This window comes from Antechinus flavipes, chromosome 3 (genome assembly GCF_016432865.1).
Source record: "Antechinus flavipes isolate AdamAnt ecotype Samford, QLD, Australia chromosome 3, AdamAnt_v2, whole genome shotgun sequence".
NCBI classification, from domain to species: domain Eukaryota; kingdom Metazoa; phylum Chordata; class Mammalia; order Dasyuromorphia; family Dasyuridae; genus Antechinus; species Antechinus flavipes.
The window spans coordinates 624779097-624805100 of NC_067400.1; the positions used below are offsets into that span (position 1 = coordinate 624779097).

The window sequence follows — 26004 nt, forward strand, 5'->3', positions numbered from 1 at the left end:
ACTGTTTTAGTTCTTGAAAAACCAGCAAGAATCATTGGATTCCTTGAGATGAAAAATTGTTGATGAGACTATTGCAGTACTTCAGAGCTTACAGGAACTATTGGATTCCTGGCATATGAACTAATGGACAATGGATTTCTTTTGGACTATTTCTAGGATTTATAAACATGTGTAAATTCTCAGGTTGATTCATATTATTTGTTACATGACTACTAGACTGTGTTATAGTGCTATGTGCTTATGTATTTTATGTAATTGCAAGAATCATTGGATTTCTTGAGATGAAAAATTGTTGATGAGACTATTGCAGTACTTAAATTTTCATGTTGATTCATGCTATTTGTTACATTACTATTAGCCTGTGTTATGTTGCTATGTGCTTATGTAAATTATGTGTAATGCCTCCCATATTGATGGATTTATGTATACCATGTATATCTGTTTCAAAAGTTCTGGCCCATATTGATGGATTTAAGTGTACCTGTTTCAAGCGAGCCCCTTCAGAAACCCACTAATCTGATTTGACTTCCTATTTCCTTTGGTGTTTTCATCTCCCTTCCTGAGATGTCAGGGAGGGCATGACCACCTTCTTTTTATGGTGTTTTCACTCCTTTTTTGAGCAGTCAGGGAAGGTGTGATCACCTTTTTTGGGAGGTTCTCACCTCCTTGAGAAGTCAGGGAGGTTATGACCACCTTATGTTCTAAATCAAAAGAAAGTGGGAGATGTTGGAATATTTACAAACTGTTAAGTCATCAGAATTGATAGAGACAATAATTATCTAATTTAGCATGGTTCAGTATCCTTGATCTAATCTTACAAGATGTTTTGGGCCAGAACCTGAAACAAGGTACTAAGTAGAACTAATTGATACAATGCTTGTGTTCATACCTTTACTCATTGCAGTTCACAGTTTGGGAGATTTCAAGATTTAGTATGAGATATCCATATTCACACCTCCCTTGGAGCTCTTAGGGCCAGAGAACAATATGGGAGAAAACCCATAATCCCACTCTCTGGTATATAAGAAGAAAGCAGAGGCCCAATTAGGAGAGTTCAGCTGAATTGGATTGAGAGCCAGGAGCACTCTGGGAGATACAGAAGCCCAAAAGTCCTCTTTTGGAGGCAAGAGAGATTCATTCCATTTTCCACTTGGCTGGCTGGTGGCTGAAGAAAACAGAGGCAGAAGCAAAGGACCAAGCTGCAAGAGCTCTTAGAACCAAGCAGAGAGATAGGCTTCAATTAACTGGGCTATTTTGGAAGGAGAAAATAAACGTTTGCATTTTTACCAGCTGGCTGCATTTTGGGTGATTATTACTTTCAACTGCAACTAAGGCTGTCTCCTGAAAACCTCCCCCGAGAAACCTGCTTTCTCCCAGAGAGAACCATCATTATATTATATATTAAAGAAGAAAATCACCACATTATTCTTACCTAGTTGAAATAATAAGGAATCAGTGGGTTGGGATGGTTGATCCATTGTTCCACATCCCTACTCTTAATACTTGTTAGTTTTGTTTATTGTCCTTGCCAGTTCTTTTTCTTATCTAATCCACCATGCATAGGCTCAAGTGGGACTGAAAACAATAGGTAGGAGTGGTAAGTTCCTATAGGTCTCCCTCTAGTTTGGGGTGGAAAAAATGGGACCTCTAAACAGGTCTTTCTAGCTTTTCTTTTCTTTTCTTTTCTTTGAATATGAAATGTCCCATAACCGACTTCTTTTAGGTATGTTCTGTCAACTTTCAAGGGTTCTAGGATAGGCTGGGAAGCAAGGTATTATCTGTTACCTCTCTTTTCAGATCTACATTTTATGATTTTTGAGCATACTAATTAGTTGATGGGATAAAGTAGGAAGAAAGAGAAGTTGGGAAAGAGTCTGATTCATTTCATGCCTGATTTAGGGTGTGTTCTTCTTGAGATAAGATCTGGCTCTTCTTCAAGGCCTTGAAGGATTTCTGAGAAAATGTCTCCTGTATAAGTTGTCATAAGATCATAAAAAGAACAAGCATGTCATCATTTCTGATTTTCTGACTTAGCTCTTGATGCCCTCAAGGAATTCTGCAGATAATAAAGTGAATTGGCTTACTTTCTTAGACTCTCAGGATGCTAGGATCATAAAACCTAGAATTAGGAGACTCAGAGGCCATTGGGTCCAACCTCCTCATCTGATGATGAAGGAAATGATGCAGAGGAGTGAAGTGACTTGACCAGCATCATAGAGTGAGTATCTGGGGCAATATTTGGACCCAAGTCTCCTGGGCTACAAATTTGGTGAAGAAAACTTTCTACATATATATGTGTATGTATATACACATATATATGTAGAAAGTTTTTTGTGTGTATGTATATGTATATCTATATATATGTGTAGAAATAGCATATATACTTATAAATGAGTGTATATCTATATATACTCATTTATAAGTATATATGCTATTTCTACACACACACACCTATGTATGTGCATGTAAATATGTACATACATACACATACAAATACATACATATATTTGTAAGAATATTGAACCAAGTTCCACTTATATATTGCCTCCTTCAGTCCTTGAGGGGTAAAATTTCCATATGGAAACAACAGTAACAACCCCGGAATCTGACCCAGCAAGAAATTGTATTTGCATAATATATAGGGAAATAAAACTTTTTCAACTTTGAGAGGTTGGATAACAGACAATGACTTGTCCATTGGACTTATTTAGGTTTTTCTCCACCCACTAATTTAAACTTGCTAGGCAGGAGAGACTTGGAGTTTAAGAACTGGGATACTCTAATCCTTGGAGGTAATTGGTAATCATTAAACCAATAAGAACTATATGGTTTATAGACTACTCTGAGGAGAAGAAAATTTAGGAATATATAAGACAGTCACCATAAGCTAGGTAGAAGTTGTTTGTTTGTTTTACCGAAGAAAGAGGAGATCTGGTACTAAGTAGGAAAAATCTCCAAAAGAAAAACATTAAAACATTGGTCTTATGGAATGATTCCACATTATTCTAAAAAACTCAGACCCTAGGGTTGTAAATCTGTTGGGAGGATTGTAAGGGAGCAAAGCACAGCTGTGATTTCTTTCTTTCTTTCTTTCTTTTTTTAAAGACTTAAGCTGGAGACGGTGGGGAAGGCAGCATCTCAACCAAACTGACTTGAAATATTGTAGTATAAGGATATCGGTAGCCCTGTATGCTCCCAAGGGTGAGTTGCTATAATCATGCATATTTCCTATGTGTCTTTCTGCTTGTATGTTCAATGTTTGTGTCTTTTTTCTGTTGATTATTGCCAATTTCCCCTGCCTATCTTATTTGGATACAGTTGCTTGCAAGTTGTTTTCTTGATTAGTCTGTGAGCTCCTTAAGGATAAGAATACTCTTTTGTCTTTTTTAGTATCCCCAGTACACAGCAAAAAAGTGTTTGGTAAATACTAGATGTCTGACTGTGTGCCCACTCTCTCCGATGACCGTTTTTGTATTAAGGGAGCATGCCTTTATGGGAAGATGTTTTCTTACTAAGCCATTTCATTAAATGCCTTTGCTTTGAGCTGATTTTCTCCTTTGGCTGATTATTAAGTTTAAAAACATGGATGGGGGCTTGTGAACAGTCAGATTGTAGGGTATACAAAGGGAGTAATGCATAAGACTGTAAAAGTAGCTTAGATCCAGGTTGTGAAGTAATTAAATTAAAATTTATTGACATTTTCTCTTTATTATATCACCATAGTTTTGTATATAAGTCTTTCTCTCCTCAAGATCTATCTAATACAACAAATAGTGTTTTTTTTTTTTTTTTGAGAAGGAAAAAAATCAGCACAACCAATTGATATATTGAGAAAATCGCAAAAAATATGTTTCATGTATGACACTTGTTCATTTCCCACTTCCACAAAGGGGTAAGATGAGAATGTCTTCTCATCATCCAAGTATCTCTAAAATTGTTTCCAAGTTAGGTTGTTTTTCTATGTTTCATTGTAAATACAGTATTATGTTACTTCATTTACTTTTATCTTTTTATAAGGTGACTTTGTCTCCACTGAATCTTTTTCTCTATAATCTCTGATCCCCTTTCCTCATTTGCTACCCTGTTTTTTTTTAGGGTTTGTTGATTAGTTTCTCTCTCTTGATTTTATTTGGTTATGTATTTCTTAGGCCTCTCCCCCTGCTCTTTTCCTCTCAGATATATACCTCCTTTCTCTTCTCTCCTTCACTTATTTGTTAGATTTGTAAAATGTCATTTTTTGGTAACCCTTTACAAAAAAAGGATTTTAAAAAACTCTCTTGATTATTCTATTCTTTTCTTTTTATGTACCCTCCCATGTTATGATGTAGTTCTACAAAACAAACATTCACCAGTAGTCAGAATGTCACCAGGTTCTATCTATAATGCCTCCCATCTGTCTCTTCACTGTTACTTCTATCAGATTTCTGCATTCAACCCTGTCTTCTTCTCCACTTTTAGAAAGAAACCTCTCACTGTTGTCACTCTGTTGGTGTCTGTATTTATTCATTCCTTCTGTAATTCTGTTGTTTGTGGTATTTAAGAAGGAAATAATCTTTTCAGTTCCAATTTTCTTTTAAAAATTTTTTTCATATTCTTTTCAAAAAATCGAATATCCACTTTTTTTGCTCTATATGATTAAACTCAAACTTGTAGGATAGATCACACTGGGCTATATCCTGAGCTTCTTGTGCTCTTTAGGACATATTATTCCATTCCTGCCTCCTTTTTCTAGTAGATGCGGAATAGTCTTGCATCATTTGAATGTCCTTTCCTTAGTATATGAAAGTCCTGATGGATTGCACAACTTGTCTGTGAATTGAATTGTTAAATTTAGCCACTAAATGTTTAAAGAAATCTTGAGTTGTTGTTGTTGTTGTTTTTTCTGGAGACAATCTGCAAATTCTTTCAATTAGAATTTCATTTTCTATCCTCAGAAATTTTGGGAAGTTTTCTTCCTTCATTATGGTACTAAAGTTTTTTTTTTTTTTTCTGTCATGTTCTTCTAGAAGACTTGATTTTGTCATCGAAATCTGTATGTTTTATTTGTATAGTGAGCGTATTTTATTTTAATATTCTTGCTTGTTGACTTCTCTTCTGAAGTGCTTTTCATTTCTTAGCATTTGCATCCTAATATATTGTTCTCTCTTTTGTTTCTTTGGTGAAGCTTGCCATTGCAGATTCAAGTTTTTCTATTCTGTTCATTATTTTTGCTGGGCAGGACAAAAATTATTTCATAATTTTCATTTCTCTTTTATACCAGGAACAATGTGCTGTGATTCTGTGTTTCCTCCAATTTTTACAGAGTCCTCTGTCTGATCAACCATTGGATCTTTTTCCACAGTATTTATTTATAGATACATGAACTCATTGACAAAATCTGGAGGCTGTGTTTCCTTCTTTTTTAGTGTTTTGCCTCTTGATTTATCTTGAATGTCAAAGACATTCAAGGTCTTTGAGATTTCTTCTCGTTAAATTAATTAAAGGAGGAAATAGATAGTAAAACTATACTAGTGGGGAGACTTCAATTTTTCTCTCTCAGAACTAGATAAATCTAACAAAAAAAAATTAGAAAGAAGTTAAGGAAATGAATAGGATTTTAGAAAATTTACTTATTAAAGATCCCTGGAGAAAATTGAATAGGAATAGAAAGTGATATACCTTTTTCTCAGAAGTACATGGTTCTTACACAAAAATTAATCATGTATTAGGGCATAAAATCCTCACAATCAGATACAGAGAAATAGAAATATTAACTGCATTCTTTTCAATTGATAATGCAATAAAATTACATTCAACAAAGAGCCATGGAAAGATAGATTAAAATTAGTTAGAAATTAAGTAATCTAATTTTAAGAATGGGTCAAAGAACATTATAGAAACAAGCAGTAATTTCATTAAATTCAATAGCATACCAAAATCTATGGGATGCAACCAAAACAGTAGTTAGAGAAAATTTTATATCTCTAAATGCTTACATTAATTAAGTAGAGAAAGAGCAGAACAATGACTTGGCCATGCAACTAAAAAAAAAAAACAAACTAAAAAAAGAAATTCTGAAAGTCAACACTGAAAGTAAGAAAAGTATGTTATTAATGTATAAAACTATGACCTGGTTTTATGGGAAAAATAATAAAGTAGATAAATCATTGGTTGATTTGATTAAAAAAGAAGAAATCCAAATTGCCAGTATCAAAAATGAAAGGAGTAAATTTGACACCAATAAAAAGGAAATTATAGCAATAATTAGGTACTTTTGTTCAATCATGTACTAATAAATCTGACAACCTAAGCAAAAGGCACGAGTATTTTAAAAAGATAAATTGCCCAGATTAACAAAGGAGGAAATAGACTACTTAAAACAATCCCATCTTAAAAAAAAAAAAAAAAAAAAAGGAATTGAACAAGCCATCGGTGAACTCCTTGTGTAAAAAAATCTTCAGGGCCAGATGGATTCCCAAGTGAATTTTACCAGGCATTTAAAGAACATTTAATTCAAATACTATATAGACTATTTGGAAAATATTCAAATAAAGAGTCCTTCTAAATTTCCTTTACAATATAAATATGGTGCTGATTCATAAACCGGGAAGCATAAAAACATAGAAATAGATTTCTTCTCCTTGGAATCTTTGGTCCTTTTAGTCTCTCTCTCCCCCAACCCCCTCATCCTGTATTTTCCTTATTGCTCACTTCTAACTCCTTCCCCTCTAATTGTGGTTTCATTGGATGTTGGATCTCAAAATGTTTGTGTCTCCTCCCACACTGCAATTTATGTTTCCCCAGCCTAGGTCTCTATCCCTTCTGACTTTTCGGTAATCAAAACTGGCCCCAGGGGGATGCTGTGCTCTTTCCCTTAGGCTTAATGGAATGCCACACAGCTTTTCACTGGCAGGGCGGCCTTTCTTGCTGACTTGTCCCATTTCCTTTCTCCTTAGTTCTCTGGCTCGATTCCAGCAGTTCCGAGCCTGCATTTCTTGCCATCAGCAAAAGCTACTTTCTCTTTCATTGGAGTTGGTGCTTCTTAGCCTAGAGATAACTTCCCCAACCTGGAGCAGAGGTCTCCACAGCCCTGAAAAGAGGAAGGGGAGATTGGGATTTAAAGGTATGTTTTGATGTCAGCTTGTGTTTTGTTGATGCATCTGCTGATCTGCTGCTGGAATTGTATGAAGTGGGGGAAGGGTGCTGATTGAGTTCATGATCAGTGAGTATCACTTTCTGGGGTTTTTAAAAATCTTTTTGATTCTGGGTATTTTAGATCATGGAAAGAGTAGAAGCTGTTTTATCTTTGGAACATAATTTCTACTTTAAAAAATTTGAGAAGTTGTGGAAGTCAGAGAAAATGTTTAGTCTACCATTGCTCATATGACCTGGAAGATCCCCCCATCAATTGTAAAAGTATTTAAATGTAAAACAGAGGAATCTATACATAATCCCAGAGGCAATAGGGCTCCAATGAAATTTATTGTGTAGAGAAGTGAGTGAACAGAAGAACATTCTAGGAAAGTCACTTTGGAGGCTGAATAGAGGAGTAGGGAGAGACTTGAGACCAGGCTTGGAAATGGTCTGGAATGAGAACCTGAACCATAATAGGGACAGTGTTAGAGGGATGGAGGGGGTATTTTCAAGAGATGCTGCAAAGACAATTATAACAGGATTTTACAGATTATTGGATATGGAGAGTGGGAATAGGGATGCTCAGGATGACCTTTTGGTTGAGGAAGGATAGTGGACCCTTTGGCAGAAATAAGAAACTTTGGAACAAGAATGGGTTTGAAACAGGGAAAGTTTGTGTCTTCTTTTTTGGAAATGTTGATTTTAAAATATTGTTGGTTTGTCATGTTCAAAAAGTCCAGTAGGAAGCTGACGATATGGAATTAAGATTAGAGAAGCCATTGCAAGACTTATATTCAAAATCATTTCATAGAGATAATAATTAAGCCCATGAAAGCTAGTGAAGTTATCAGTAAAGAAAAGGGGTGGGGAGAGGGAGAGGGAGAGAAGGAAAGAGGAAGAGGAAGAAGGGGAAAAGGAGGAGGAGAAGAAAGAAAGAGAAAAGGTGGGGAAAGGGGGAAAAGAAGAGAGAGGGATAGGGAGAGGGAAAGAGGAAGAAAGAGAGAGGGGAGGAGGGAAAGAGAAGGAAAGATGGACAATTCAAGCAGCTTTGGAAACCTCCACTTAGGTTAGCCTTCATATAAACAAAGAAGGGAGAAACAAGCACTGGGATTGTATGGCTATGCTGGGATTTAGAGTTGGGGAGATAGAATTGGAAGGGATGATAGGTGAGAGGCAGGGATAGGTTGCTGGGAAATGAGGCCAAAGGAAGGAAGGCCAAGGGTACTGGAAAAAGAAGTTAGGGTACCCAGAATTGAAGTTGTGGGAGGTAGGTACCAGGTGTACTTCTATGTTTTTCAGTCCCTAGAAAGCAGTTTAGGATAAAGGTGAGGGGACCCTCTGAGGTCACACTTACTGGGTATGGCCATCTAAGGAACTGTAGTTGGGGAGGGGGAGGAGAGAGAGAAATGCATAAAAGACAGAGATAGACCCTTATAGGCAGCTTTTGTTTTCTTCCTCCCACTCTCTTTCTTTCTTTCCCAGTTTAGATCTTTCTGTGATCTGAGGAGGTTGCAAGTACAGCAGGCATGACTACACCCCAGGTATTGTCCTAATTTCTGGGTTAACTTGGTACCTTTTAGGTAACTTCATATGTGAGACTGAAATGGTCACCTTGGGGCGGAGGAGTGATAGTAGAGAGAACTGGTTGGGAATGTCCTTAAATGCTAAGAGGAGCTGTCAAGAAAAGGGGGTTCTCGGCTGTAGACACTGAAGAGGGTGAGGGTGAGGGGAGACAGTTTTACTAATGGTCCTATATAAAGGGTCTCTTTCTTTTGTAGCAAGTTGCCTGCAGTGTCAAGAGTCATCCTGGCAAAGGTGATGAAAGGTGAGGGGGAGTCCCCAGGCCCATATGATACTCTCAATTTGATATGGGAGTGGCTTGGTAAAAATCAGAGAAGGATTAGGAGCAGGTGGGTCCCTGGGTAGCAGAATGGGAGCCAGGGCTATAAACTGAGAAGATGAAGGGGTTCAGCCTGATGATGGGAAGAACTTCCAGGGCAGAATTCAGGTCAGTCAACTCAGAATCAAGAGATTGAGTCTAAGTAGCCATCTATAACAAACCTCTTAATATTCTGTGCAGTTCTAACATCAGTATCCATTTTGGAGTCTCAGATGAAGAGAAGGCAGCAGTGAAAAATCGAGGGGAGCATGTTTTGAGAACCCTGAAGAAGATGGGCCTTAATGTCGAAAAGGTACGGGACCTTGGAGGCCATGGTTGGAACAGAACTCAGGAGCATCTGGATGTTCTGCAGAAGTTTTCCTGAAGTAGATACTTGGGACTTGCCTGATGATTGGACCCAATTCTAGTCTTTCCTTCTTTCCATTTCCTGTTTTATTCATCTCTGTTCCAGTCTTTCCAGGGTTTAGATCCTGGTATCTTTCCTCTCAGTACTTTTACAGGTCCTCCTCTTTTCCATGAGCAAATCATTAACCCTTTTCCCCTCATCCTTTCAATGGAAATTCTATCACTTTCTCCTCTTTTTCTGAGGTATGAATCCTTACCCTTTTCCTAACTCTAAGAGTGTAACTTGCTCAAATATGAACCTACCTACTATTCCTCTCCCCTGAGGTAACATCTCCCTCCCTCACCTCCTTTTCCAGATATGGACCCAAGTAAGCCACTTTCACCTCTCTCTCTATTGTACCTAGGGCCCTGTGATTTCTGTCCTGGCCTCTGGTGGGGGTCTGAGGGCTGCCATAGCTTGCCAAGGTGTCCTTAGTGAGCTGAGCCATGTGGGGCTCCTGGACCTGATCACATACCTTGCAGGAGTCTCTGGCTCCACCTGGTAAGGACCTTTCAGTATGTATTCTGTCTCTGGGAAGGGAATTCACAGCTCCACTGCAAGGAAGAGAAGCTGTCCCCAGATTCTGTACTCCACGGGGTCCTATTGCTAGTAAGAATCTGAGGTTATATTTTAACTCCAGTGCACTATGGCACTACCTAGGAGCATAAAGGCTTTGTAACAGGCCAGATCTTTTACCAGTCAGGCAGACAGATGTTTTTCTTTTTCTTAGGTGCATGTCCTCCCTCTACACCCAGAGTGATAGGTGGCAGGACCTGGTGAAGGCAGAAAATGAGCTCCGAAGGCGCCTTCAGAAAGACTCCTGGAAATTCTCTGTTGCCCTGGAAGGGCTCTGTAAGGCTGCAGAGAGGGATGACTATTCTCTCACTGACTTCTGGTCCTATTCCCTTGTCTACTACTTAACCAAGGAAGTAAGTTCTCCATTGAGACCTAGGGGATCTGGAGCAGGGAGATCTCAGGGTAAAGGTGTTCTCATTCTATCCCCCCTTTTGGGTGACTGCCCCAGCCCAGGCCTCCTGATTCTGGTCAATCAACTAGCATTTATTAAGCATGTGCCAGACACTGTGCTAAGTGTTGGGAGCACTCTTGGGTGTTCTCATGTTAACTCATTGGTTGTGAGGCAGAGAAGGTCCCTTCCATCCTGACCTTAAGTCAAAAGTACCCTAGATTTCAAATCAGGAGACTTGGTCTCTGCACTGATTTTCTGTGTGATCTAAGACAAATAGCTTTCTGTCTCCGGATCTCAGCTTCCTTACTTGAGAAATGACAAGTTGGAGGAGGTCTAAGGTCCTTTCCACCTTCAAATCCTGTCAATTGGTAATCTCTTGGCACCTCCTAGCTCTGTGGGGACACATCTCCCTATTTTTCTACATTGCAATCTCTTTTTCCCTATCAGCTTCTAGATACTCATCTGTCCAGTGTGAAACATCATTCTGACTCGGGGACTGTGCCATATCCCATATTCGCCACCATCGACCATTTCCTCAAGTCTGGTGGAAAGGAGAACAGTCTGAGTGAGCATGACCCTGGTATCTCCCATGGAGGAGACTTAGGGTGGTGTGGGAAGAGATCTGTCCCAGAGGCCTTAGGATGGTCTGCATAGCCCATAGAGCTGGGATCTTGTTAAGGAAAAATTTGCACAATCTTCCGAGAATGTCAGAGTTGGAGGGTTCTTAGTGAACATCTGGTCTAACCCAAACCAGCACAAGAACTTCCAGTTCACCATTCCTAACCACTAGCTACACCCCACAATTGACATGTAAAGCTCTTCACCACATGGCTCTCTTCCTACTTTGCCAGTTTTCTCAGACTTAACTCCTCTCCTGTGCAATCCAGCAAAGCACGACTGATTAATAGTGAGCTTGCTGCCATCTAAGCCACTCATATCTTTGTTAGACAAATGTTTGTCTGACAAACCATGCTTTCCACTTTTTTTTGGACTTGAGAAGTTGCCTTTTGAATTTCAGCTATAGGACATGGGCTCTCTATTGAATTTCAGCTTCTTCAATTTAGTCTAATACTTTAGTAGGTAGCCTGTTAAAAATTTCTGGGATCCTGACTTGCTTATCTGCTGTGATGACTGGCAATGTTGCCTAAGTTTATGTTACCTGCAAATTTGATGAGCATTTTTTTTCATTTTGCTTTTTTATAGTGCAAAAATCTTTTTCTTTGATGGAGAAAATGGAAGGAAAATAAATGAGCACCTCTGCTTTCTCTCTGTTGTTAATTATCATTATGCCATATACTTTTAGCCAGTAGTCCCACCATTTTGATTTTTATTTTCCTTTAACATAGCTAAAAACTTCTTTTTCCCCCTCCTCATTTTTAGACACTTTTACCAACCTCTGTTCATTCTGAGCTTTGACACTCTTGACGTAATTCTTACAAGACTGTTGTTCCATGGCTTTGTATTCACATTCTGTTGCATCTGTCTGCTTCTATTATGTATCTTTACAAAATTAGGTGCATTGATGAGTTCCTTCTGTATCCATTGTGGTCTCTTAGATGATTTTTATTTTTCCTCCTCCTCAGAATTGTTTTCTTTTATCTTCAGAATTTCATCCCTGAGAATTCCTCGTGGCTTCTGGGCTGATTTTAGTCTATGAGCCATACCCATCTTTCCTCAGAACTCTTAGAAATCTGCTTCTTAGAAATTTAGGATGCATGTTTGAATATGGCCAGTTTTTTCCTTTCCTAAATCACAAACTTAGGAGGTATTGGTCACTTTTCAGCAAGGATGCCTCCATTTCTTTGTCAGCAGCAAGTTCCTTCCTGTTAGCAAGAATCACATCCAACATAGAATTTCCCTTTGTTGGTTCCTGAACATTTTAAGGAATAAAATGAACACTAATGTAAGTCAAGAGATTATGAGTTCCTCTGTTTTAGTAGAGAGAAAACTCCAGCAACGAGCTGGCTTATATATAGCAAAGTCCCCCATCACTATACTGTCTTACTTCTGTGATTTCTTCCCTGAGCTCATTTATTTTCTCTTTCTGTCCAAATGATCTGTCCTATACTCTGATGACAAAATCTCCTCTTTTTCTCTCTCCACTGATTTTCATTTTTTCTCAGCTTTGCTTTTTAGATTTCAAATGTGCAATGGCACACTTTCCTTAACTTTGTGGCATTCTTCCATTCTCCATCTTTCTTATATACATCAAATTTCCCTTTTGCTTCTTCACATTTCTTAAATTTTTAATTTTCACATTGAAGCCTCATTTCCACTTTTAAATTTTTTTAAAAGAATAATTTCATTTCCATTTATAATGTGGAGCATGGAGATGAGTTATTTGAACTTTTTTGTCACTGTACCATCTTTAGTTCTGGGGTACCATGGTTTCAGAGAGGCATTGACAAGATATCTAAAGGAGAACAACTAGGTTCATGACATATGAGGATTAGGCGAAAGATCTGGGAATATTTAGCTTGAAGAAGAGAAGACTTGGGGGTACATGATAGCTGTCCAGATATATGGATGATTGTCCAGTAAAGGAGGGGGTAAGGAGAATTCACAAAGATTGATTTAGCCTTGATGTAAGAAAAATTCCCCCATCATTTGAACTGTTTGAAAGTAGAATTGCCTCCCTACTGTCCTGGCATGATCCTTGGCCTCCCTGTTGAGGTGGGACCTTCCTTCTTCTTAGAGCTATTCCAGCAGATTCTGGATGGTCATTTGCCAGATGTGAGGGCATCAGAATTAGGGTAAGTGGGCACTGGATTATATGGTTGCTGAGATCCTTCTAAATCTCACATTTTGTTGTGTTGTCATTCTTCTCTCCTGGGAAGGAGAGCAGCCTGCATTTTGAATAAAGAAGGCAGTCATTTGAATGTGGCAAAAATATAAACATCACATACTCATTGCAGGGTATTCCTCTTCCCCATTGCTTGTTGTGAGCTTCAGCCATTTTTAGAACCCTATTTTTTTGGTGTTTACAACTTATGTTTTAGTACCTTATTAATCATAATTGCCTGATTGATCAATCTGATTTTCTCCCACTGAGTTTGATCCGGTCTCCTTTCTTGATTCGGTCCAACTGATTAGTGCTAGGGAATCACTAGAAAGAGACTTGTTCAGTGAGTAGGTCTCTCCAGGAAAAGTAGGAGATAAGGAACATGAAGTGAGGTTATCTTAGTGGGAATGTAGCTGGATATAAAGCCCCAGATTGGTGTGAGTCTATTCTAGTGAAAATCCCCAAACTTTCTGAGTGTGAATCTTATCCTTGCCTCTCCTGTGGTGTAAAACCTGCTTACCAAAGCCCTGGTTTCATTATTTTCCCAGATGCCTGGTTTGGATTCACGCCTGATTGGGCTGGCTACTCATTTGCCAACTCAAAACCTGGTGCTTATGTCTCTACCACTCATTATGGGAGCAAGTTTAAGGGAGGGAAGCTCATCCAAAAAGAAGAAGAAAGGGATTTCTCCTATCTTCGAGGTAAAGTTTGAATCTCTCCTCCCACAAGAGGCAGAGCAAACAGGAGCAATGGGGTTATCCCTTCTTTATATGTTGCTCTCACATTCTTTGGCATCTAATTAGAATCCTGGTTCCCAGAGGTTCCTCAAAATTGGGGTACCATGAGAGAATAAGAACATCTTGAAAAGCCTCTGCAGAGCTGTGTGATGTGAACCTTGTTAACTCTTCATATAATTTGGTACCCAGATTCCTTCCATGTCTCTAGTTGGGTGTCTGGACTTTCTACTAATCTGAAAGGGCAGAATCAGGGCAGTTTTCTTTTAATACTTAAAGCTACAAAGACCCAAATGAGAACCCCTTTAATATCTTTCTGCGATATGTTCCCCCTCTTTTTCTCTACAGCATTATGTGGCAGTGTTTTGGCCGACAAAGACAGTATTCTCAAGGCCATCAAAGGTCGGTGTGAGAAACAGGTGTTCATTTGGGCTCAGAGAGGGAAGGAAGGGAGATAAGGTGGGATTTGGACTGGGATGGGCCTTTCTCTTAATCCCTAATGAAAGAATTTCCATTTTCCTTATAGATTTCTTCTCGAAATTTATCTATGATTTAAGCCCCCAGCAAAAAAAGCTCATTTCTGATCCTGAAGGTAAGGACCTGAACTTGGATCCTCTCATGTCTTGGGATAGGCTTGACTCTGGGTGTCAAAGATTGGTTTTTTGGAGGTAATCAGGATTGAGTGACTGGTTCAGAGTCACATAGCTAGTAAGTATTTGAGGTGAGATTTGAACACAGGTCTTCTTGATTTCAGGACCAGTGCTCTCTCCACATTGTACCATTTAGTTGCCCCAAGGATCCATTTTTAAAACTGGGTTGATATTGGGTGATTATGGCAACATAAATATACTCATCTTGCTTGAAATTTTCATGAGCTAGATTATGTGGCCTGGAATCAATAGCTCTTGAATTATACCTTACAGCTCTTGTATTCAGTGGGAGCTATGCTCTGTAACTATGCTCGTTATTTCAACACTTTGAGATTTAACAGGTCAACTTCTGAAAGGGAAACCCAATCAACTCCTTTAGGTTTATAGGGGATCAGAGAGAAAAAAGGGACTCCTAAACATGACTCCTAAACATGAAGCATTTACTAAATATTAAGACAAAAACAGAAGTAATCATAACATTTACTCAGTAGTCAAACACAAAATGAAAGGAAAATTGGACTGTGATATAATCTTTCATCATCTTCATGATTGTATTATCACTCCTATATTCATAATTCTTTAAAGTCTACAAATTACTTCCCAACAGAATTTGGGCAAATGGATCATGCAAATACCATCACCCTCATTTTAGAGATGAAGAAATTGAAGTGGGTCAAAGAGGGAAGTGACTTGACTAATATTATACAATATGGAAATGGTCAAATATTCAAGATGCTCTTTCCACTAAATTTTCTGCTATCCAGCAAGGGAGGTTTAGGATGACTCTAAAGAAGAATGTGCTCCTAGGATGATCAATATAAGAGATCAAAGGAGGTCATGGATTCTTCTTCTATAAAGATTTGGTGTTGGTATGGTATCGGAAGATGACTTAAGGGCTAGAATTACTGACTCCTTCCAGGATCTTCAAGCTTGGACCAGTAGGAATCTCCTTGTAAATAGATTTCTCATATTCCTAGTCTCTTAGCTGAAGAAAGGGTTCTTTACCTCTCAGCCACCTCTGCTTGATCCCTGAGGAGATAAAAAATTGTTTATATTGTGATTTTTTTTTCACCAGGAGCTGTTTTGAAAACTATGATAGAAGAATTATTCAATTTGGTTTACACCTTCCAAACAAATGGAGACTATCTACCCATCTTGAGAAACCTACAGGCTAAAATGGCAGGTAAGAAGGGGTTCCTGTATGGTATTCAGGACTATGGAGAGATCCCCACCTTGAGCAGTATTACATAGGTTATCAAAACTAGAGTGACCTTAGACTCATCTGCAGAAAAAATTCATAAGAGATTTGTTTTAGATACAACAAGGAGTAAGGGAGAGAGCTGAGAGGTGAACCAAAGTGTTTAAATCCAGGCTTATTGCTACTACATAATATGGATTTAATCTTATACTCTGCGTGTGTGTCTTATCTTTTATTAACTCTATGTTCAAAAAGTCCTTGATTTGATAAATAAGACAATACACCAACTTTTGGGTGGCTCCTAGTTTAATAGAGAAGACATTTTTCTAAGAGGTTTAGACAGTCCTGGGGGAATCTCTTAGTCTGAGGAAAGGGACATACCTGTGCTACTGAGACAGCTATGGTTTGATGATGTAGATCTCACTCCAGAGGGCCCCCAGTTTAAGAGGAGAAATTTGGTTTAGATGGGAAACTGAGTTCTGACTGCATCCCACTTTCATGCTCTGTAGCAATAACTAGCCTTACATCAGTAAGATATGGTAAGGAGAGCAAGGAAGAGGGGAGCATGGGGATGGGAAGTAGAATGAAGGATAGATAAGAGGACGACAGTATGGGCACAGCAGTAGACATAAGGAATAATTTTTCAGTTTTATTCTCAAAACCCTTGAGGACTACCCAAAGTACTTCAGGTACAATGTCCTCTAAAAACATCTGACAAATTTTCCTGAATGCTGATCCTTTGTGAAGCCTAGAATGAGCTGGCCAAGGTGCTGACATACCTGGTAGGTGACATCAGCATGCAGTTGGAGTCCAGAAGGATGTGTTCATTACTTTCCACTTTTTTTGTCCTTCCTTCCTCTAGTCTAGACATCTGAATTCCTAAATGTAAAGGGTCATGACACAGCCACTCAGCCAGTATATATAGAGCCCTCTGAAGGGGCAGAGGTTGACGCATCCCTCTTTCTGACCACAGGGAACACCTACTTTTTTGAGGCTGAGACATTGACTAGCCAGATGATCAAATTTTCGTACCAGAAAAGTCGAGATCAACAGAGACAACTCATCGAGGAATTACTGGAAAAGACCTTGAATCAAGAAATGTTGAAAAAAAGTGAGTGAAATTTGAAATTTTCCCTGAAACTGCAGTGGTAACCATTGTTAGACCGCCAATGTGCTCCCTGGAAGCAGGGGAGGACAGTGGGAAGTGGGATGCACTCTTCTGGAATTCTACAGAATATCATAGCTCAAGGACTATCTGCAAATGGCTCTTCTAAAGCTTCTTTCTGCATGAAATTGATGCTCAGCATGATGAAATTGAGGCTCAGAGAAGGGTGAGTGTGTGCCTAAGGTCCAGTTCTTAGACTAGAATATTCCAGGATAATAGATTTAATGCTATAAGAGATTTCAGAATTGATTTAGTATAACTCTCCCATTTTATAGAAAGGGAAGCTAAGGTCTGAAGAAAGAAATAGCTTGGGCAAGATCACATAGCTGGTAAGCATCAGAACCAGGCCTCAAATTCAGATCTTATGGCTACTTTCTTTGCTTTTTCTACAGAATTTATTTGCCTTTTTGGTCCTTGTTTTTTCCCAACACTGGACCTCCTTCATAGGTATCTTTGGTTTTGATTCTAATTTCTTTTTCTCTAGGCAGTGTCCCATCTTTTCTAAAGTTTTTATGGAAGACCTCCAAGTGTTTCTTATCATGGACGTGGGGAACAGCAAATAACTTTTTGTACAAATATGGTAAGGGCTTTTTAGCATTCCAGTATTTGAGTAGGAAAGGATGACCCTTATCCAATATAGATCTGGGCAGCTATCTCATCTCTGGGAAGTGGTTGTCCCCTTTCTGCTGGAAGACCTTCAGTGATTGAGATAACATTCCAAGATGGCCCATTCTATGTTGCCTGTCTTTGTTAGGTTGTTTCATATTAACATGCATTGATACAGGCACTGTGCTAAGCAGCGGAGGTACAAAGAAAGGTAAAAATAAAACCCAGTCCTTCCCTTCCAGAAGTTTACAGTCTAATAGTGAATATAACATATAAACAACTAGAAGCAAATGAGATACAGAAAGGACAGACTGGGGAATGTCAAGGGAGGGAGGTTACTAATATTAAGGGGGATCAGAAAAAGCTTCTTTCGGAAAGGGTTTAGCTAAGACTTGAATGAAACCAAAGAAGCCAGAATATGAAAATGAGGAGGAAAGGTGTTATAGACATGGGGGACCACCAGTTAAAATGCACAGAGGCAAGAGATGTATGACATATTAGGAAGCCTTTCCTTATATTTGGGTGAATTTGCTGTCACAGTATTTCCCCTTCTCCATTGCTCTTAGTTTTGTTGTCTGGGGCCAAGAAGAAAAATTAACTCATTCTTTCTCATATTTCTTCTACTCACCCTCCACTTTTCTTATTCCAACAAACGTCATTCTTGGAGCCCTTATTGTATGGGGAACCATAAACTAAGTAAGAAGGTAGAGAAAGAGAGCAGAAATAGAAAGTATGAGGGGAATTTTTAAAATTTTTAATAGCATTTTATTATTTTCAAATACATACAAAGATTATTTTCAACACTCACCTTTGAAAAATCTTGTGTTCCAATTTTTTTCTCTCTCTCCTCTGTCCCCCAAATAGCAAGTAATCCAATAGAGGTTAAACATGTGCCTTTCTTCCAAACAAATTTCCATATTCATCATGCTGCACAAGAAAATCAGATTAAAGGGAAAAAAAACCATGAGAAAGAAAAAACAAACAAACAACAACAAAAAGGTGAAAATACTATGCTTTGATCCACATTCACTTTCCATATTTCTCTCTCTGAATGTGGACAGCACTTTTCATCACAGGTCTAGTGTGAGGGGAATTCCTTAGAGTGATTTCTTATTAGTGGATAGAAGAGACTCTGTATCTTGTAGATGGTGGATGAGGCCACAGTTAGACATCAGAATGAATAGACACATCTTGGAAGTTTTATTTTTTTCTAGGCATTAGTTCATGTGATTCCAATTCAGGAATGGGGTGAACCAGCTCCAACTCTGCTTTTGTGAGAGAATCTCTGGTCTTTTTTCCTCTAGAAGACATTAAGGACAAGTCTCTCACAGATCATGAAAGTATGTATTTGATGGATGCTGGCTTGGCTATCAACTCTGCCTATCCCCTGGTCCTACCCCCAACGCGGAACAGTGATATCATCCTCTCCTTTGACTTCAGTGAAGGGGATCCATTTGAGGTAATGAGAAGTCTATTTTCTTCTCCCAAAGATCTTGGTTAGGAGCAGTCAAGCAAGAATGAACCCTTGCTTGGGATATGAATTCTAATCCCTAATTAATGGTGTGACCCTCATCTAGTCTTTTTTCTCTCTGATTACCATCACTTTCCCTTCTTAGAAAGTGTAATTTTGGAAAAATATTTGAAAATCTCTAGAGATCTTTCAGTCTCTAGAGCCCTCAGGTGATACCTAGAATAAGTTTGTATTCCTTCTTCTCAGACTATCAAGGCCACTAAAAAGTACTGCAAAAGCTGTAATATCCCCTTCCCTCCAGTGGATGAAACTATACTCAACCAAGAAGCTGAGGCTCCTTCTGATTTCTACATCTTTGAAGGGGAGAAGACACCTGTGGTCCTTCACTTCCCACTTTTCAATAAAGTGAATTGTTCCAGCACAGGTATGGGTTTGAGTAGGATAGTCACTGAAGTGCATTGCAATACGGGTTCAAGGGGTTTCCTGTTACCTAGAATGCTCAGTGTGGGCTGCAAGCATGAGTTTTGGTGAGGAATGAGAGCCTTCAGGTAGCTCCAATCCCTTCTTCTTTGTAGTCCTCTCTACTTTTGTATTGCCTGAAATGGAATAATGCTGTGCTGGGAGGGCTTAAGTATCTGTCATCTGGGTGCTGGTGGTGGAGGGATTTGAGACTTCTCTAGACTGAGTAGTTTGGGTGATGGGATTTGGGTTGAGCTCAGCCTGGTCCAGGGGGTATCCATCCTCTTCTGCATATCTGGCAAGTACCAAATATGTTACCAGTGCCACTGTGGGGAAGTTTGTTTTGGCTCTTGGGTTGTCCTCAATCCCCAAACAATCTAGTCCCAACTGCTGAAGAGGACATTGGGATCTTCAGAACTGAACATGAAGTTTGGCTTTCTGAGCAAATCACTTTGGTGGCTGAATGGAGGATGAATTGAAGTGGGGAGGGACTTAAGGCAGGCAGAGCCATGAGTGGGCTATTGAAGTAGTCCTGTTGTGAGCTGATGTGGGTCTGCCCCAGAGTGGTGGAAGTGTTAGGGCAGAGAAAGAGCCATATTTGAGAGATGGTACAAAGAGGATAAGAGATAGTGAAGAGCCAAAGATGACTTGTAGGTTGTGAGCTTGAGTGATTGGGAGGGAGGGTTAAAATGGACAGGGACTGCAAAGTTAGGAAGAAGTCAAAGTTTAGGGGAAAGAACAAGTTCAATTTTGGACATGTTGAGTTAAAGATGTTCAATGGACAATTGAAGATGGAAGACTGGAGATCAGGAGAGAGATTAGGGCTGAATAAATAAGTATGAGAATTATCAGCATAGTGATGACAATGAAGTGCTTGGATAATTACCAGAAGGAGAAAATGAGAAAGCTCAGGACAGAGCCTTGTGGGACCCCGACAATGAGCACTCCTGACTTGTCTGAAGATCCAGCAAAGGATGAGAATTAGCAGTCAGATGAAGAGGAGGTGAGTGAGGAGAGAGTAGAATCAAAAAGCCTAGAGAAGAGTATATCAGAAGAGGATGATTGACAGGATGAAAGGCTTCAGAGAGATCAAGGAGGACTCCTATTGGGAAAAGGCAATTAAGAGATGATTAATCATTTTGGAAAGAGCTAAGCAATAAAGGGAGGAGAGATAGAGAAACAGAAACAGAGAGAAACACACAGAGAGAGTGAGACATAGGGACAGAGAGACAGACAGAAAGACAGAGACATAGAAGGGGAAGAGAAGGGGGAAGAGAAGAAAGAAGGGAAGGAGGAAGGGAGACAGAAATGAGAGATGGGAAGATGGTCACAGAAACAGTGACCAAGGCAGAGAGAGAGAGAGGGAGAAAGGAAGAGAAAGAGAAAGGGGAGAGAGAGGTAGAGAAGGGATAGAAGGAAAAAGAGAGAAGAAAAGAGAGAGGAAGAAGGAGAGAGGGATAGAGAGGGAGAAGGAGAGAGGGAGAAAAAGAGAGGGGAGGGGGGAGAAAAGGAGAGGGAGAGAAAGAGAGGTAAAGAGAGAGAAAGGGAGAAAGGAAGAAAGGGAGAGGAAGAGAGAGAGAAGCCTAATTCTATATCAGAAGAGAGGCAAGATGGGAAAGTGCTTGGAGGCTAAATCCTATGAGGGATGAGTGAAGGATTTAAGTATTTACAAGTAAAAAGACTGCGGGAGGCATCATCACTGTCATCAAGTATGTGAAGGGGAGTAGATATGAAGGTATTAATTTTCTTATGTCACTAGGTGTCTTTGATTTGAGGTTGGATGATTACTTGTTAAGGCTGTCAGAGAACAGATTCTGTGAAAGGAGAGTCCTTCTGAGATTCTATGTCTGTCTCTTCTTTTTTATTTATTTTATTTTTATTATTTTATTTACAAAACATATGCATGAATAATTTTTTCAACATTGATCCTTACAAAACCTTGTGTTCCAAAATTTCCTCCCTCCCCTCCATGCCCTTCCCTAGATGGCCAGTAATCCAATATATGTTAAATTTATTAAAATATATGTTAAATACAACATATGTATACATGTTTATACAGTTATCTTGCTGCACAAAAAATCAAATCAAAAAGAAAAAATGAGAAAGAAAAAATGCAAGCAAACAATAACAAAAAGAGTGAAAATACTATGTTGTGGTCCACATTCAGTTCCCACAGTCCTCTTTCTGGGTGTAGATAGCTCTCTTCATCACAAGATCATTGGAATTGGCCTCAATCTTTTCCTTGTTGAAAAGAGCCATGTTCATTAGAATTGATCATTCTATAATCTTGCTGTTGCCCTGTACAATGATCTCTCTCTGCTCATTTCACTTAGCATCAGTTCATGTAAGTCTCTCCAGACCTCCCTAAAATCATCCTCCTGATTGTTTCTTAGAGAACAATAATATTCCATAACAAAACCTGTTGGAATCTTTACAAACTGCTAACTCATTAGAGTTGATGTTTTGGGCCAGAACCTGAAACAAGGTACTAAGTAGAACTTATTAATACAATGCTTGTGTTCATACCTTTACTCATTGGAATTTACAAGTATGGGAGATTCACAAAGTAAACTTTGTAACTTTATGAATTCACACCTCCCTTGAAGCTCTTAGGGCCAGAGAGCACTATGGGAGAAAACCCATAATCCCTCTCTCTGGTATATAAGAAGAAAGCAGAGACCCAGTGGAGAGAAATTCAGCCAAATTACATGGAGAGGGGAGCAGCAAGTCAGAAGAAGCCATGAGTCGGAGTTGAGCTAGAGTCAGGAGAGAATGACTTCGGAAGGCAAGAGAGACAGATTCATCTTTGTGCCGGCTGGAGGCTGAAGGGAGCAGAGGCAAAGGCCAAAGCTGCAGGAGCTCTCAGAACCGAGCAGAAAGATAGGCCTCTAAGAATCTTGCTCTCCGGGCCCAAGGAAAGAGACAAGACCTGGAAGGAGAAATAAACATTTGTATTTTTACCAGCTGGCTGCATTTGGGGTAATTATTGATCTGAACTGATACTAAGGCTGCCTCCAGAAAATCTCCTTGAGAAACCTACTCTCTCCCAGAGAGAACCTTCTCATATGATATTTTAAAGAAGAAAAAGATCACCATAAATACCGTATCTTATTCGTTAAATACTGTGATTTATTCAGCCATTCTCCAACTGATGGGCATCCACTCAGTTTCTTGACACTACAAAAGGGCTGCCACAAACATTTTTGCACATGTAGGTCCCTTTCCCTCCTTTATGATCTCTTTGGGATACAGACCCAATAGTGACACTGTTGGATCAAAGGGTATACACATTTTGATAGCCCTTTGGGCATGGTTCCAGATTGCTCTCCAGAATGGTTGGATCAGTTCATAAGTCCACCAGCAATATATTAGTGTCCCACTTTTCCCACAGCCCCTCTAACAGTCATCATTATCTTTTCCTACCATCTTAGCCAATCTGAGAGTGGTGTGTAGTGGTACCTCAGAGTTGTCTTTTCATATGACTAGAAATGGTTTCAATTTCTTCATCTGAAAATTGTTCATAGCCTTTGACCATTTATCAATTGAAGAATGGCTTGAATTCTTATAAATTTGAGTCAGTTCTCTATATATTTTAGAAATGAGACCTTTATCAAAACCCTTGAGTGTAAATTTTTTTCTCCCAGTTTATTGCTTCTCTTCTAATATTGTCTGCTGGTTTTGCTTGTACAGAAACTTTTTAACTTAATATAATCAAAATTATCTATTTGATGTTCAATAATGATCTCCAGTTCTTCTTTGGCCACAGATTCCTTCCTTCTTCACAGAATGAAGAGATAAACTATCCTGTGTTCTTCTAATTTGCTTATAATATCACTCTTTATGTCTAAATCATGAATCCATTTTGACCTTATCTTGGCATATGGTGTCACGTGTGGGTTAATGCCTAGTTTCTGGCATACTAATTTCCATTTTTCCTAGCAGTTTTTGTCAAATAGTGAGTTCTTATCTCAAAAACTGGGATCTTTGCATTTATCAAACACTAGATTACTATAGTCATTGATTATTTTGTTTTGTGATCCTAATCTATTCCACTGATTGACTATTCTATTTCTTAGCCAGTATCAAATGGTTTTGATGACTGCTGCATTATAATATAATTTTAGGTCTAGAATACCTTCATTTGATTTTTCATCAATCCTCTTGAAATTCTTGACCTTTTGTATTTACAGATGAACTTTGTATTTTTTCTAGATCTGTAAAATAATTTCTTTAGAGTTTTATTGGGGTGGAATAAGTAGATTAATTTAGGTATTATTGTCATTTTTATTTTATTCACTTGACTTATCCATAAACATGATATTTTTCCAATTGATTAGAGCTGACTTTATTTGTGTGGAAAAATATAATTTTTTTTTTGTAATTGTGTTCATATAGTTCCTGATTTTGCTTTGGCGGGTAGACTCCCAAATATTTTACATTATGTACAGTTATTTTCAATGGAATTTATCTTTGTATCTCTTGTTGCTAGACTTTGTTGGTAATATATAAAAATGCTGATGATTTCTGTGATTTATTTTGTATCCTGGAACTTTGCTAAAGTTGTGGGTTACTCTTAATAGTTTTTAGTTGATTCTCTGAGGTTCTCTAAGTATACCATCATATCATCTGCAAAATGTGATAATTTGATTTCCGCATTACTTACTCTAATTCCTTTAATTTCTTTTTCTCTTCTTATTACCAAAGCTAACATTTCTAATACAGTACTGAATAGTAAGGGTGATAATAGGCAACATTGTTGTACCCCTGATCTTATTGGGAATGGTTTCTAGTTTGTCCCCATTACATATGATGTTTGATGATGGTTTTAAATAAATGCTACTAATCATTTTAAGGAAAACCCAATTATTCCTATACTCTCTAATATTTCTAATAAGAATGGGTGTTGGATTTTGTCAAATGCCTTTTCTGCATCTATTGAGATATCATATGATTTTTGTTAGTTTGCTTATTGATATGGTCAATTATAAAAATAGTTTTCCTAATATTGAACCAGCCTTCCTAGTGTAAATTCTACTTGGTCATAGTGTATTATTCTGGGGATGATTTACTGTAATCTCTTTGCTAATATTTTATTTAAAATTTTTGCATCAATATTCATTAGGTAAATTAGTCTATAATTTTCTTTCTCTGTTTTGACCCTACCTGGTTTTGGTATCAGTACCATATCTGTATCATAAAAGGAATTTGTAGGACTCCTTTTTTTCAAATAGTTTGTCTAGTATTGGAATTAATTATTCTTTAAATGTTTGGTAGAATTCACAAATAAATTAATCTGGTGTGGCTGCCTCTTCTTAGAGTTGCTTTGATGACAGGCTTCTAGAGCTAACTCTCTTCTAATGAAGTGGGCACAGTCCAGAAAGGGCTACTTGTGCTAATGTCATGGTTTCTCTGTCTTTCTCTGCCTTAGAAATCATTGACCAGAGACGAAAGACATATGAGACATTCCGCCTTACAGACTATTCTGATGCTGAGGTGGTCCAACTCCTGGAGGACTCAAAGGCAAATGTGAGAAACAACAAGGATCGTATCTTGGCAAAGATCTGTGAAGTGGCAGAGGCAGTCTTGTAGGAAGCAGCCTCCCAACTTTTGCTTTCATACTGGGACTTCTCTTACCTGAAAACAGCTGCCATCCCTGCTGCCATTACCTCCTTTGGGAGAAACACTTATTCACTTTCTCAATTAAATGCTTCAAATGACTGACTTTTGTTTTAAGGCCTAGCATTTTGCTTTGTACCCTCATGCTTCATGGAACTTCATGGAATATTCTACTTAGCCTTTCCCAGATCCAATAAAATGTTGGCTTGACTCCCAGGAGTCTGTTGTTTCATCCTCTTTCTTTACTCAGTGCTATTTGCAGAAGCTTAGAATTGGCAGGAGTGCTGATCCCAGGGTCAGGACACATGAGTTTGACTCATGTCTCAGACACTGGATATGTGACCCTGGGTCACTTCCATGATTCCTCTGAGCTTATATTTCTTTATCTATAAAATGATAATATATGCAATGTCTAGTTCACATGTTTGTTAAGAGAAGTTGGGAATGTGACATAACCAACAACCATTTATTAAGTATTTGCTTTATGCTAGATACTGGACTCAGCATTGATACAGTGTTTAGATACAATACAAACTATTTTGTCAAGAAGTAGAATAATCTAATGAGGAAAAGGATTATAGGAAATTTTATAGGGAGATACACTCTTATCTGAAAGTTGACTGAGAAGCTTCTTACAGGGCATGGTCCTCTATGATGGACCTTTAAGGAATGGAAGACTTTCAAGAGACTGAACTGGAGAGTTCATTCTAGGAATGTAGATAACATGGAACAGGGAGAGGAAAGAAATTAGAAAGGGGAATTGGTAGGAGGAATAAAACTGTGAAATGAATGAAAAGCTTGAGAGAGAGTGTGTCTGAATAATTAAAAATCAACCTGTATTAGTTAGCCTGCCTGATAATAAATGGTTGGTCAGTGATTTCTCTCAGTAATCAGATACCTAATGGAGATACTGAAAAAAAAAAAAAACTTTTAAAAAGGAGGTGCTCCTGACAGGTAG

The 26004-nt window shown here is 38.5% G+C and overlaps 1 protein-coding gene across 4 annotated transcripts; it reads left to right on the forward strand.

Annotated features, from left to right (window-relative positions):
- Positions 1-2124: 2124 nt before the first annotated feature.
- PLA2G4C (phospholipase A2 group IVC) lies at positions 2125-25265 on the forward strand. 4 transcript variants are annotated; one of them, XM_051989855.1, is made up of 18 exons: positions 2125-2218; positions 3106-3201; positions 6936-7102; positions 8596-8654; positions 8892-8938; positions 9194-9305; positions 9763-9899; positions 10129-10327; positions 10813-10930; positions 13696-13848; positions 14230-14283; positions 14408-14473; positions 15607-15714; positions 16703-16840; positions 17379-17474; positions 18805-18959; positions 19218-19395; positions 24859-25265. In XM_051989855.1, exons 4-18 carry the CDS (start codon positions 8640-8642, stop codon positions 25017-25019), a joined length of 1737 nt encoding a protein of 578 aa, XP_051845815.1. In that variant the 5' UTR covers positions 2125-2218; positions 3106-3201; positions 6936-7102; positions 8596-8639; the 3' UTR covers positions 25020-25265. The 4 variants fall into 4 exon arrangements, with proteins under 4 accessions (XP_051845815.1, XP_051845817.1, XP_051845816.1 ...); XM_051989857.1 differs by having other exon boundaries at positions 8601-8654; XM_051989856.1 differs by lacking the exon at positions 2125-2218 and having other exon boundaries at positions 2932-3201.
- The last annotated feature ends 739 nt before the right edge of the window (positions 25266-26004 follow it).